At 42.7% G+C, this 14,528-nt stretch overlaps 1 protein-coding gene and 1 long non-coding RNA gene across 51 annotated transcripts in view; both read right to left on the bottom strand.

The window, feature by feature from the left end:
- Positions 1-14,528, bottom strand: part of LOC145510137 (uncharacterized) — a 520,288-nt gene that overhangs the window by 485,855 nt on the left and 19,905 nt on the right. For 12 of the 50 annotated variants that reach the window (XR_014056762.1, XR_014056783.1, XR_014056773.1 and 9 more), the window contains one exon: positions 14,329-14,414. The exons of 37 other annotated variants lie outside the window; for them this stretch is intronic. Coding sequence is in view for 2 of the 13 variants with exons in the window: in XM_081500587.1 (XP_081356713.1) it covers positions 14,329-14,414 (86 nt within the window). In the remaining 11 variants the exon portion in view is untranslated. Of the gene's footprint in view, positions 1-11,534; positions 14,415-14,528 lie in introns of those variants that run through there. One more of the 50 variants, XR_014056757.1, reaches the window with a different exon arrangement.
- On the bottom strand, positions 8,152-12,736 carry LOC145510141 (uncharacterized). Its single transcript, XR_014056800.1, has 2 exons — positions 10,785-12,736; positions 8,152-9,199 (listed from the first exon to the last, which is right to left on the bottom strand). It is a non-coding gene; the product is annotated as an uncharacterized LOC145510141 (long non-coding RNA).

Below are 14,528 nucleotides of genomic sequence, written 5' to 3'. Positions count from 1 at the left end.
ACACCCAACTTTTCATTTGCTGGTCTTACCCTTGTTCTCATCACCTTCTTCCCCACCCTGCAATGCCCAAAGCCCATGTGCTGCTCCCAGGACCAAAGCTCCCTGTTCACCCTCCCTAAGCATCACTGCCTCCTTCCAACTTCCCAAGAAGGCCCATGCAAGCTTCCTTCTTGGTGGTGAGCACAAGCTTTCCTCCTGATGGTGAGCATAAGCTCTCAGGTCCATCCACTGAGGTTCAAGTCCTGGCTCCTCTACTTGCAGCTGGATGTGCTGCTTCTTTGTGCACCGAGGTTGTTAATTGTACAGACCTCACTGAATTGTTAGGAAAATCAATGAAGATAATACATGGAGAAGACTTAGTACAGTGTCTAATCCATCCTGGGTGCTCAGTAAGTGTTAGCTATTGTTCTGATCATTGTCTGTTCTTCAGTTCTGTCTTTGGTTGCTCATAGCTAGTGAATATATAGCTTTTAAAAAACAAAATAATCTTGTAAAACGCTTACCATATGCTTTGTTGAACTTCCTCCTCACATCCTAGCCTCCTTCTGAGTAGACTGAGGTTAAGTTTCCAGAGTCACACAGCTGATCAATCAGTGATGAAGTCAAGACTCTAACCCAAACTCTCCTGACCCCAAAGCCCATCACAGTCTGAGCTCTTGACTACTTGTTTAGTGAACCACATGACAGAATTGACAGAGAAGGTACCCAATCCTAAGAGAGTGTATACTGGAGCCACCAGTGTGATAAGAGTTTGGAATCAAATAAATCCAGGTTCTAATCCTGGGTTGTGTGGTTTACTAGTTGTGCGAACTTGCACTAATTATTTAGTTTCTCCCAGCCTCCATGAGCTCATCTGTAAACTGAGACACAGTAGTGAAATGCATTAAAGGAGCTTCCTAATTGTAGCCAAAAGGAAAGAAATGTTAACCCCGGGGATTTCCAGCATCATGGGATACTGAGGAGGAGTGATTTGGGGAAGGGACCTTATACTTCACCCATGTTTGCTCAGTTCAGAACAGAACCCCTTATCCAGGGACAACCCCCTCTAAGATTAGGGAGTTTTTTAAAGATCAAATGATACTGAAGTACAAAATGTTAAATTTGTCTGTGGTTCTGGTCTCTCTTCCCTTGTTGTCAGTTTTAAAAAAAAACAGTTGCTAAAAACTAACCTCCCCTCTCAGCCTATCTTCCTCTTCTTGTTTCTAAGTCAAAGACTATATTACAATTCAAGGCAGTTTTAGTTTTCAAATAGTCCATCTTTCAAATTCTCTGTTTCTTATCAGTCATGATATTACTTTCTCTCCCTACCTCATTCTGGACAGCTATGCCTTAAGTGAGAAGAATTAGGGTTACATCCTAGACCTCGTAAGTTCGGACTCCCAGGTTGCTCTGAGAAGCGAGTGATTGGAACAGTGACTCAGAGTCAGAAGGGAAGGATCTGGCAATAAATGTGGGTTTAAAAGGTCCTGATATCCATACACACTCACTTCATAAACCTTCACCACCCCCAAGAGGACATTGGGGCAGTCATGCTCTCTCTCTCACCTCCACACACATTACTGAGGCTGCAATTCCTTCTTTTGACAGCCCCCTCTTCTTTCCCCTGCAGCATACCCCTGATGGCCAATGAATCAAGATTGCACCTCTCCAGGCCTGAAAGAACATCATCATGTGAAGTGAGTGTATTCAAGCAACTGGGGACAGTCCAGTCTACCTGGAAGAGCAATTTGGCTATCAGAATTGAATCTTTAAAAGGTTGATACTCAGTGTCTCAAATTACACTCGGTTTGTTAAGGAGCCCTGGTTTGCAGGGTATCAAACATAAATTTATCTCCAATTGTGTACTCTCAAATCCTCTTTAACAATGCTTAACATCATTTTGGTCCAATTCTATTTAATTCTAGTTATTATAGATTATTCAGTCCCATTTTGTTTCCATAGAACTCTGTAGAATTTGATGTTTTTGCTGATCACAGAGTTATAATAATCAAATGTCAGTGAGAAGTAAACCTCCCAAAGGATCTAGAAACCTGGAAAAAGAAAACAGGAAGGTTAGAACGGGAGGCTAAGAAGTGACAAGGATTTCCAAAAGAAGTTCAATTAGTGCTGTCATCCTGAGTGAGAAGCAGTCCTGACAGCAGAAGGTAGGCAGGCACTGGTTAGGGACACTCTTCCTGACCTGGGGTATGAATCCCAACTATGCCATTTGGATAAGTTAATTTCCCTTGGACTCAGTTTCCACATTTGGGATGCTGTGGGAATTAAAGAGGCATCACAACTGCAGTGTCTGGTACACTGAGGGATTTCAACAAGTATTAACTACCATTACTATTTGAAATTGCCCTCAAATTTCTGAATAATTAATGGTGACTGTGAACTTTTGAATGAGTCTGTGTATTGCAATTTACATGGAGAGAGTTCTTTATGCTCTAAAAGCACATCTTTGCAATACAAACTGAAACATGTCACCATCTATCTCCATCAAATTGGAAAATAATACTGCCCAGTATTAATGAGAATGTGGGGAAATATACATGGCTTTGCTGTTGATGGGAATGTAACTGAGAAGAGCTATTTGACAATATGTATCAGCTCCCTTGAACATCCACACTAGGACCAAGCAGGATGAGGAGAAAAGTAATGTGGTGGCAAAGGGTTGAGCAGAGATGGGAGTAGGATGTCTGCTAGAGGCAAAATGCAGAATCTAGGATGAATCCATGGAATTCACAGATCTTTAAAGTGTCCCAGACATTCCAAGGAGGAGATGTAAAACGTGTGGTCCAGCAAATCAAGTCTCACAGGATTGTTGCTTGGATGTTAGGAAAAATGCTAATCTCTTAAGACTGGAAACATACAAAAAATACATCTCTAGCTGCCAATTGCGTGTCCCCACCCAGAGATCTCACAGTCATCTTCGTCTCAGCACACCCAGGTTGGACCAATTGACTGACCACACTCCCCACCCAAAACTATTTGTCTTCCAGTAGTCCAGTCTCAACAAGCAACATAAAAGATACCACAACTTGCTGGTTGTTCCAGTCCCAATCTGAGTGGTCATCCCTGATTTCCATTTTCCCTTCACCAATAAAGCACCTCTCCAAACCCCCACATCCAATCATTCAATGGATCCTGTTTCTTCTCCTTCCAAAATATATCCTGAATCCAGTAACTTCTCTAAGTCTCCTCTGCTACCATCTGATCTAGACCACCATTATTTCCTACCTGGACAAGCCTTTATCTTACTTCTACTCTCAATCCCTCTAAGTCATTCTCCAGGTAACAGTCTGAATGTTCTTTTAAAAAGATAAACCAGATTGAGTCACTAGATCAACCAGATGAAAACTCATCAATTTCATGCTGCCAATCTCTTCATCTTTGTCTATCATCCATCTTCCCTTCACCCACTACCCTGCAGACACACAGACCTACTTTCCGTTCCGTGAACCCCACACACTCATGGCCTTTCCCCTTTGCTCTTCCCTTGGCCTAGGAGACTCTATTGTTAGCTCTTCTCAACTTTCATATCTTTCCTCAAAGAGGTCTTCCCTTGATAGACCACCCAAAAGAGCCCCTCTAGTCACTGGAGAAGGCAATGGCACCCCACTCCAGTACTCTTGCCTGGAAAATTCCATGGACGGAGGAGCCTGGTAGGCTACAGTCCATGGGGTCACTAAGAGTTGGACACGACTGAGCGACTTCACTTTCACTTTTCCCTTTCATGCACTGGAGAAGGAAATGGCAACCCACTCCAGTACTCTTGCCTGGAGAATCCCAGGGACGGGGGAGCCTGGCGGGCTGCCGTTTATGGGGTCGCACAGAGTCGGACACGACTGAAGCAACTTAGCAGCAGCAGCAGTCACTATCACAATACCTGTTCAGTTTCACTTACAGCAGTAATCTCCAGCTGAAATTCTTTTGTCAACTTGTACACTGCTTGTGTTCCCTACCACCTCATACCACTAGAATGTGAGCTCTGCGAAGGTAGAAGCCTGCTTATCTCATTCATTGGTTATCCTCAGCATCCAGGGCATGGAAAGTACTCAATAATTAGTAGGAACAAATTAGTGAATAAATATAAAATCTGGGTCAAACAAGGTAGTGGTGCCTCCCCCTCCAGGGTCCCCTGGCCATTGATGACTTCAAGGTTGGTGGCGGGAGAAGGGGGCAGAGAAGTTGGAGAAGAACAGGCCACCAGTTCTGATGGAGAGACAAGGATGAGTGCTTCTTGTTTAACCAAGGGGAAAGCCACAGGAGAGCTCAAGATTTGGTCCAGGCTTGCACAGCAAGTTGACGGCAGGAGGATAAGCTAGTTTCTGCACCTTGGCACTTGTCCAGGTGATTGCTCCAGATATGTCTTGTCACTATCTCTACTGGGGTATTTCACAATGGTATAAAGTAGATGAGAAGTAACTCCATCCCAGAGGAAATTCTCTTGGGACATCTGGTCATGAGGTATGTAGGAAGTTGATTAATGAATAAGCATTCAGATGATGAAATGCTAAAACGTCACTGCCTGGTATGCAGCACAACAGAGATCCCTTAACTTAGTATTGAAGGCACACCACTCTTTAGCCTCTTTCCAGATCTGAAGTCTCTTTCGACCTCAATTTCCGCAAAAATGGGAAATACAATGAGAAGCAAATAATCAGCAAAGTCCCTTTCAGCCCTGATAGATATATATAGATATATAGAGATATGGAAATATAGAGATAGATAGATATAGATAGGCTGTGCTGGGTCTTTGTTGCTACATGAGGGCTTTCTCTGGTTACAGAGAGCAGGGCCTACTCTCTAGCTGCAATGCATGGATTTCTCTCTGTGGTGGCTTCTCTTGTTGTAGAGCACAGGTTCTAGAGCTTGCTGGCTTCAGTGGTCATGGCACATGGGCTCACTAGTTGTGGTGCATGGGCTTAGTTGCTCTGCAGCATGTGAGATCTTCCTGGACCCATGTCCCCTGCATTGGCAGGCATATTCTTAACCTCTGGGCCACCAGGGAACCCTGAACCCTGACATTTTAGAATGCTTCTCTTAGACATGAGTTCCTTCCCTAAGCCAAATTGCTGTGCTTACTATTCTTCCTGTCCCCTACCTGTGTATGTGTGCCTGCTAAGTCCCTTCAGGCATATCCAACTCTTTGCGACCCGAAAGACTGTAGCCTCTCAGGCTCCTCTGTCCATGGGATTCTTCTGGCAAGAATACTGGAGTGGGTTGCCATGCCCTCCTCCAGGGGATCTTCCCAACCCAGGGATCAAACCCATGTCTCTTATATCTCCTGCATTGGTAGGCAGGTTCTTTATCACTAGTGCCATCTGGGAAGCCCCACCTACACATAAACCTAAAAATACTTGCTTTTGTTTGTACTGCCCCTCTATTAGTAATTCTGTCATGTCCTCTATGCTCTCTGAAATACTGTGTAAGCCTCAATGACCAATGGAATTTCTGCTTCCACTCTTCTTCCTTATTTGTCCCAACTGAAAATATTATCCTTTTATAAACAATCGGGCATTTATTGTCTAATCCAGGAGTTGGTAAACAGCAGCCTGCAGACCAAATCCAGGTCAAATCTGTTTGTTTTATAAATAAAGTTTTATTGGAACACAGCCATGCAAATCATTTGCATGTTGTTTATGGCTGCTCCTGCTACACTACAAGACAAGATTGAGTAGTTAGAAACAGTTACAACTGGATTTAGAAAAGGCAGAGGAACAAGAGATCAAATTGCCAACATTGGTTGGATCATAGAAAAAGCAAGAGAATTCCAGAAAAATATCTACTTCTGCTTTATTGACTATGCTATAGCCTTTGACTGTGTGGATCACAACAACTGTGGAAAATTCTTAAAGAGATGGGAATACCACACCACCTTACCTTCCTCCTGAGAAACCTGTATGCAGGTAAGAAGCGACAGTTAGAAGCAACAGAACCGGACATGGAAAAATGGACTGGTTCCAAATTGGGAAAGGAGTATGTCAAGGCCATATATTGTCACCTTGCTTATTTAATTTCTGAGTACAGCATGTGAAATGCCGGGCTGGATGAAGCACAAGCTAGAATCAAGATTTCTGGGAGAAATATCAATAACCTCAGATATGCAGATGACATCACCCTTATGATAGAAAGTGAGGAGGAACTAAAGAGCCTCTTGATGAAAGTGAAAGAGGAGAGTGAAAAAGCTGGCTTAAAACTCAACATTCAAAAAACTAAGATCATGCATTCAGTCCCATCACTTCATGGCAGATAGATGGGGAAACAATGGAAACAGTGACTGACTTTATTTTCTTAGGCTCCAAGATCATTGCAGATGTTAACTGCAGTCATGAAATTAAAAGATGCTTGCTCCTTGGAAGAAAAGCTATGACCAACCTAGACAGCATATTAAAAAGCAGAGACATTACTTTGCCAACAAAGTCCCATCTAGTCAAAGCTATGGTTTTTCCAGTAGTCATGTATGGATGTGAAAGTTGGACCATAAAGAAAGCTGAGCGCTGAAGAATTGATGCTTTTGAACTGCGATGTTGGAGAAGACTCTTGAGAGTCCCTTGGACTGCAAGGAGATTAAACCAGTCTATCCTAAAGGAAATCAGTCCTGAACATTCACTGGAAGGACTGATGCTGAAGCTCAAGCTCAAACTCTAATACTTTGGCCACCTGATGTGAAGAAGTGACTCATTGGAAAAGACCCTGATGCTGGGAAAGATTGAAGGCAGGAGGAGAAGGGGACGACAGAGGATGAAATGGTTGGATGCCATCACCGACTCGATGGACATAAGTTTGAACAAGCTCCAGGAGTTGGTAATGGACCGGGAAGCCTGGCATGCTTGAGTCTATGGGGTCGCAAAGAGTTGGACACGACTGAGCGATTGAACTGTACTGGAGTGGGTAGCCTATCCCTTCTCCAGCAGATCTTCCAGGAATCGAACTGGGGTCTCCTGCATTGCAGGCGGATTCTTTACCAGGGAAGTCCTAAACTGAACAGAAACAGTATGGCCCACAAAGCCTGAAAGTTTACTGTCTGGCCCTTTACGAAAACGAGTTTGCCAACTCCTGGCTAATCTGTGCTTCTCAAACATGAGTACACAAAGATCCAGAATGGGTTCTACACATAAGATATGTACACACAAAGTCACTGGATATGTTCTACACAAAGTCACTGGATCAACACAGGGTATCTTCTTGAAGCACAGATTTTACTAGAAGACTAGGGAGAAAAACTGGATAGTAGAATGTCAATGTGGACATTAAAGCAAAACATATTTATATTAAGAAGTGGATTCCAGCATATGCATGAAATATTATGTAAAATCCCAAATATGACCAAAGCTTGGGAAGGGCAGCTTCACATTATTGCTGCTCCTCCACTGTTACAAATATTTTGCTATAAAATTTTGGGAAATACCTATCCATGCCATTTAATTTGAAGTGAAAGTACATAAATCTTATAGGGTTTTGTATCCTCACCAGTTCTGACACAGTGCATGACTATAAGAACTCCAGAAGGTCTAGGGTCATTTATCAAGATAAATGCTAAAAGGTCCTCACCTGTCAGGATGGTTAATGGGGTCCTGCCTGATGGCAGAGGAAGGAACCAGAGAACTTAACCAGCAGTGGTCTCTTTCACTGTGGAGGAGCAGGGCAAGGGGCTAATTAGTGCTGTGACTGTCTCTCTGGCAACAAAATGTCTGATAGCATTCTGTTACCTTAACAATATCTGCAACAATACCATTATCAGGGCTTCCCAGGTGGATCAGTGGTAAAGAATCCTCCTGCCGATGCAGGTGACACAGGGTTCCATCCCTGGACTGGGAAGATTCCACATGCCAGGAAACAAAGAATCCCACATGCCACAACTACTGTGCTCTAAAGGCCGGAAGCCACAACTACTGAAGCCTGTGCACCCTAGAGCCAGTGCTCCAAAATAAGAGAAGCCACCACAATGAGAAGCCTTCACACCACAACTAGAGTACCCCTACTCACCATCACCAGAGAAAAGCCCGCACAGCAGTGATGCACAGCCAAAAATAAATAAAAATTAAAAAAAAAAAAATACCATCACCAACTCAAACCACTAATTAGTTCCTTCCTGAACTGAAGGTAGAACCTATCTTCTAGGTGAGTGAGTGATGATCTAGTTGCTTTTTATTTATATCTGCCTTTTCTTTTCCTATTTATTTATTTCAGAAGAGAAAATGGGAGAGGAGATACTAGAAAGTTTATTCCATCCCTGGTGGCCGACACCACCATGTTGGCGTTCCCGCCAACCATTCCCCTCACCTCAAAGCATCTCCCTCTGACTTCTGAGATCAGAATTACCCCTACTGGATAAAGACACTCTCTATGCTAATATGGGAATTTCTTCAACACATATTAAGCAAAAACAAAAAACGTGCAGAAGAATGTGTAAGTATACTACATTTTGTGCAGCAGAGGGGAAAACGAGCCTAGTTATCCATTGTTTTCTATATGTGCATAAAGAAACTCTGAAAGTTTACATACAGAAACTAATAATAGTTTGTTGTTGAATGTTGTTGCTTACGTTTGTTTTGTTTTTTCAAGACAGATGTTCCTAGGAAAGGATAACACATAAAGTTACTAAACTCCTAGTAAGAATCGGGAGATGGTTTTGGCTCTGGGCGTTGGAATAGAAAGAAGTCCCAAACTCCTGTCAAGGTGGGAAGATCTAAGGCCAACCCCAATTCTGCCATTCAGCTGCCGGACAAATTACTTTCCATTTCTGCACCTTCAGTTATCTTTCTTGTAATGTGAAAGTTGAGAGCTGGGTAATCCCCAGGAGTGTTTCCAGTTGTAAGATTCTACAGTTCAAGGCAGCATAACTAATGGAAAGATTAAGGTCATGACCACGTGAATAGACCTCAAAAACATAAACCAAACTGGAAAAGGTTAGTTGCAGAATGACATGGACTATATGACACCACTCTAACTTTCTAACTTAATTTTTTCAAGTAAGTAACATAGTCCATCCACATTACTCAAAAAATCTTTAAGGAATACACTTAATATCTTCCTTCCCATCTCCCACCCCTCTTTCCTCCCACATGCAAAACTGTTATTAGTTTTTGTACGTAAACTTTCGGAGTTTCTTAATCACTCAGTCATTTCCCACTCTTTGTGGCCCCATGGACTGTAGCCCGCCAGGCTCCTCTGTCCATGGGGATTCTCCAGGCAAGAATACTGGAGTGGGCTGCCATGCCCTCCTCCAGAAGATCTTTCCAACCCAGGGGTCGAACCCAGGTCTCCTGGATTGCAGGCAGATTCTTTACGATCTGAGCCACCAGGGAAGCCCAAGAATACTGGAGTGGGTAGCCTATCCCTTCTCCAGGGGAACTTCCTGACCCAGGAATTGAACTGGGGTCTCCTGCATTGCAGGCAGATTCTTTACCAGCTGAGCCACCTGAGAAGCCCATGAAGCAAGCATGGCAAAGAGGAAATAAAAGAGGAAGGAAGGAAAAAGAAAGAAAAAGAAAATAAACTTTAAAATCAATGAACCTGAACTTGAATCTCAGCCCCACCATACATGTTCTATCTTTCTCAACTTCAATATCTGTATAATATAGACAATGCCTACCTGTCAGAGTGAGAGTTAATGTAATAACTAAAGATAAACCATGTGAAACCATGATTAGCACATAACTGTGGCTCAACAGCCTGGAGGAGGGCATGGCAACCCACTCCAGTATTCTTGCCTGGAGAATCCCACAAACAGAGGAGCCTGGCAGGTTACAGTCCATTGGGTCGAAAAGAGTGGGACACGACTGAAGCAACTTAGAGTGTGTGTGTGGCTCAATAGCCATATTATAATTCTTAACATTAATTTGGTTATTATTATTCAAATGTAAACAATACTTCAAGCCAAAGAAAACTTTAGTAACTTTTCTCAGCTCCACTACCTCTTTTTCCCTTGGGTTTCCCAAGGAGTCTTCTTGATGACACCACAGCAACAGTTTCAACCCCTGTAACACCTTTTCCAAATGTCCTGCTCAGAGTTGCCTCTGTCTGAATGAAGACTTGTGTGACTGGCTGAAAGAAGCTAGGGTGTGGTCAGGGGCAGAGGGGGTAGTTTCCTCTGTGTCACAACCTCTGTTCCCAAGAGTTCTACCTCTACTAACACCCAATGAGACTCTGGCTTCCCACTGTGTAGCAACTAGAAAGTCCAAGTCCGACACATTCCTTCTGTGGGAGCAAACCATGGGCAAGAATCTCCACCCCAACTCTGCCCATCCCTCTGCAGGATGACATGTGGGAGAATTACAACCATGCTTTACCTGAAACCTATAACCACTGTGGTCTCAGAAGTGGCCATTTCCTCCCTTGGGCCTGAGTCTGCATTACATCAACAGGCAGCAAACTGCACGCACTCCCCAAGGCAGCGCTGCTTCAGCCTCTTACTGCCTCACTCTCCCAAAGAGAACCAGGAAATATTTGTCTTTGCTGTAAATTCCTTTTATCAGAACAGAGGAGATTAGAGTAGTCAATTTTTGTTTTGTTGGGGGCAAATTGTGCTCAGAGATTGAGACTGTCTGTATCAATATTTAACACAGGTTCACTGCAGCAATTATAATAATTTCACAAGCAAATAGCATAGGATAATGTCTCTCAATAAACTAGTAAAGAAATAACATAGCTCAGCTGGTAAAGAATCTGCCTGCAATGTGGGAGACCCTGGTTTTATCCCTGGGTTGGGAAGATCCCCTGGAGGAGGGCATGGCAACCCACTCCAGTATTCTTGCCTGGAGAATCCCCATGGACAGAGGATCCTGGCAGGCCACATACAGTCCATGGGGTCATGAAGAGTCGGATACAATTGAGCGACTAAGCACACACAAACCAATAATATATTAATCACACTTTTGTTCCATGGAAGATGAGATAAAAGGAATAAAGTCCCAGTTTAGTAAAGGTGTGCCTTTCTTCATGAGTTGGTTCCTAGGAAAGTCAGATTAACCAACCGAAGAGTCTGACACCCAGCTACTAGCAAAACTCAAGTCCCCTCTTGCTGGAGCAGGTTGCTAGGGAATCAAGATGCCAGTGTTGACAGGCAAAATGATCCCCCATGCAGGGAGCTGCACTGCTTTTCCCCTGTCCTTACCCCATTACCCACACAGGACCTAACGCTCCAATACCTAGCTGTTTAGGTCAGTGAAGGGTTGCCTTGCCCAGACCAAAACTGTCAGATTGCCCTCAGAAACTCTGAGTGTTTATAGTCTAAATGTCCCCTCACCATAGATGCTCCTTCATATTATTGCAAAGCCCCCAGGCACCCCTGGGCAGCTGAGCTGCTGAGGGCTTATGGGCAACCATAGATGTCAAGAGATGTCTCGATGCAGCTTCTTCATATCAAAATGACTTTCTTATAAAGACAATTTCATTCTTCAACCAAAACAACTTCACTCTTAAAAACGATTTCATTTTTGTCATAAGCAAGTGGATTTGATATCATATCAAACCACCACATAACAACTGAGCACATTCCTTCTTACATCTCTGGATTATTTCCAGAGTTGAATTGGTTTCTATTCTTTTTCATTATTTTGACCCTAAAACATCACAAAACTAGAAAGAAGAGAGAAGAGGAAAAGGAGGATGGCAAAGATACAGAAATAAAAAGGCTAGAAACAGACAGCATCTTAGCAACATAACTTACTAGACTCTTTAGGGAGAAAGATCCAGAAATGAAATAAAGATCTGTGTCACCAGGTCCCTGATTCATGGCTGAACCCACTATAGAAGCCAATAAGAGAATGCAGAGCCAGTGCTACTAGCTGGGTGAGCTGAAGTCATGCCTGCTCTAATAACATCTGGACGCTTCACCTAAGCCAGCAAAGAAAACATCCTTCAAATATTGGTAGCAATGAACCAATAACAACCCATCAATCAACTAATTAAAATCATGAGGAAACATATTATGATTATTCATGGCAGGTGAAGATTACTTTCTCCTTGGCAGAACAGATCAGAATCAGAAAGGAAACTGCAAGACACATAAGTTTAACTTTCGGGAACTTGTAAGTATTTCTTTATTCTTTTAGGGACCTGGATTCCATGAAGCCAACATCCTCTTCTTGTCACATCCCTCGCAGGCCTGCCAACACATTTACTGCCAATGCCTTAAAGCTCTTCCCTTTATCCAAAATTCTCTTTCACTGGCCTCATTTCCCATAGCTCTTCGCTGAGAGACAACTACCTGCTCTGAGAAGCCAATCCTTCCAAAATGATAATGGATACAGTGGTAGTCAAAAAAATAACCCTTCAAATATATTCATGACTCAATCCCCAGAATCTTTCAGTCTTTCAAGGGGATTTCATGAATAGCATTAAAGTTAAGGACCTTGAGATGGGAGGACTATCCTGCATTATCTGGGTGAACCTAATAATCTAATTACTTGGGTCCTTAAAGGTGGAGGGGCTTCCCTGATGGCTCAGACAGTAAATAATCTGCTGCAATGCAGAAGACCCAGGTTCAATCCCTGGGTCAGGAAGATCCCCTGGAGAAGGGAATGGCAACCCACTCCAGTATTCTTGCCTGGAGAATTCCATAGACAGGGGAGCCTGGTGGGCTACAGAGTCAGACGCACAAAGAGTCAGACATGACTGAGTGACTAACACTTAGAGGTGGAGAATCTTTCTGTGCTGGGTCAGAGAGATGAGAGGGAAGAAGAAGAGTTGCTAACTTTGAAGATGGAAGAAGTGGACACGAGTCAAGGAATGTAAGTGGCCTCTAGAAGCTGGGAATGGCCCTCAATAACAACGAGCAAAGAAACAGCATCTCAGTCCTATAACCACAAGGAATTGAATTTTGCAAACAACTCAAGTGTGCAAGGAAACAGATCCCTCCCTAGAACCTCCAGTAATGAACACAGCCCTGCTGATACCTTGATTTTACCCTGCTGAGACACATATCAAAAGTTTTACCTACAAAACTGTAAGGTAATAAATTGATGTTGTTTAAACCATTATATTTGTGGAAGTTTGCTATTCTAGCAATAGAAAACTAATACAGATGCTAATATGAGACCCTGTTGGCAAGGCTTTCAGTTAGTTTGCTTGCTGAAGCAACTATGATGGTATCAGATAAAAAAAAATCTCACATATATTTTAGAACAGGAAGATTGCTTTATGACTCGTGGCTAGATGTGTCATCCACTTTGTTCATTCACCTGTTCCACTACGGAATGCCAACTGTGTACCAGGTACACAGTTCCCTATACATATGGCTCCTTCTAGATTATATCTGCTATACAAGCATTTTTTTGTTTTTGTTTTTGGCTTATTGCGCTTAGCATAATGTCCATAAGGTTCACTCATATTGTAACAAGTATAAGAATTCCCGTCCTTTTCAAGTCTGAATAATATTCCATTGTATTTATATACCACATTTTGTTTATCCACTCATCGATTTGGGTTGCTTCCATTTCATGGCTATTGTGAATAATGCTGCTATGAACATGGATATACAAATATCTCTTCAAGACCCCACTTTCACTTCCTTTGGTTATAGACCAATGGAGCTAGAATTGGAACACAATTCACTCTGACTCTGATGTTCATTTTCTTTCCAGGGTGCCACACAGCCTGGGGTGAACTTATGGTTTTCTGTGCTGTAACTAACCAGATATGTGAAGGTTTTTGCTCTCAGTCCATTCTACACAGAGCTAGTTTTATTTTATGATTTTTCAGTGATTCAAATACAACCAGATATTTTGCACTTAGAATAAAACTCTAATTCCTTGGCCCTATATGATCTGGCCCTTATCTTCAGTCTAACCTGATTTCCAACCACTTGCTACACTTTAGCCAAGCTGGCTCTGTTTCTGTCCTTCAAACATAAACTCTTCCTACCTCAGGGCCTTTGCATTTGCTGCACATTCTCTCTGGGATTTTGTATAACTGGCTCCTTCCTATCATTCAGGTCTCAGCTCTAATGTGACCTCTTCAAAGAGACCTCCCCCCACCACACTTTACAAAGTAGCACCTCCTAGCACCATCTAGCACATTGTTCTCATTTGCTTTCTTCAAAACGATCTAAAATTTGTTTTGTTGTTGTTGTTTTCTAATTTATTATCTATCTCCCTCACAAGAATGTATTTTCCATACAGAGATCTTATCTGTCTTATTCCTCCAGTATCCCCAGAGCATAAAGCCATACCTGGCACATAATAGATGCTTATTAAATATTTGTTGAATAAAGGAAGTATCAAATACTTGTTGAATAGAGGATCTTCATTGCAGTACTGTTCATCATATCCAAAAAAATGGAAACAGTGACCTGAATCAAACAGATCTTATAATCTATCACGTAGTAGTACAGCTCACCTGGGGCTTCCCTGGTAGCTCAGACAGTAAGGAATCTGCTTGCAATACAGGAGACCCAGGTTCAGTTCCTGGGTTGGGAAGGTCACCTGGAGAAGAAAACAGCAACCCACTCCAGTATTCTTGCCTGGAAAATTCCATAAACAGAGGAGCCTGAAGGGTTACAGTCCATGGGGTCACAAAGAGTCGGACAGGACTGAGCG

This window comes from Giraffa tippelskirchi, chromosome 6 (genome assembly GCF_054371585.1).
Source record: "Giraffa tippelskirchi isolate mGirTip1 chromosome 6, T2T-mGirTip1v1.2.pri, whole genome shotgun sequence".
Lineage (NCBI taxonomy): Eukaryota > Metazoa > Chordata > Mammalia > Artiodactyla > Giraffidae > Giraffa > Giraffa tippelskirchi.
The sequence above is the reverse complement of the archived record's forward strand: the minus strand, read 5'-3'. Positions and strand labels throughout refer to the sequence as shown.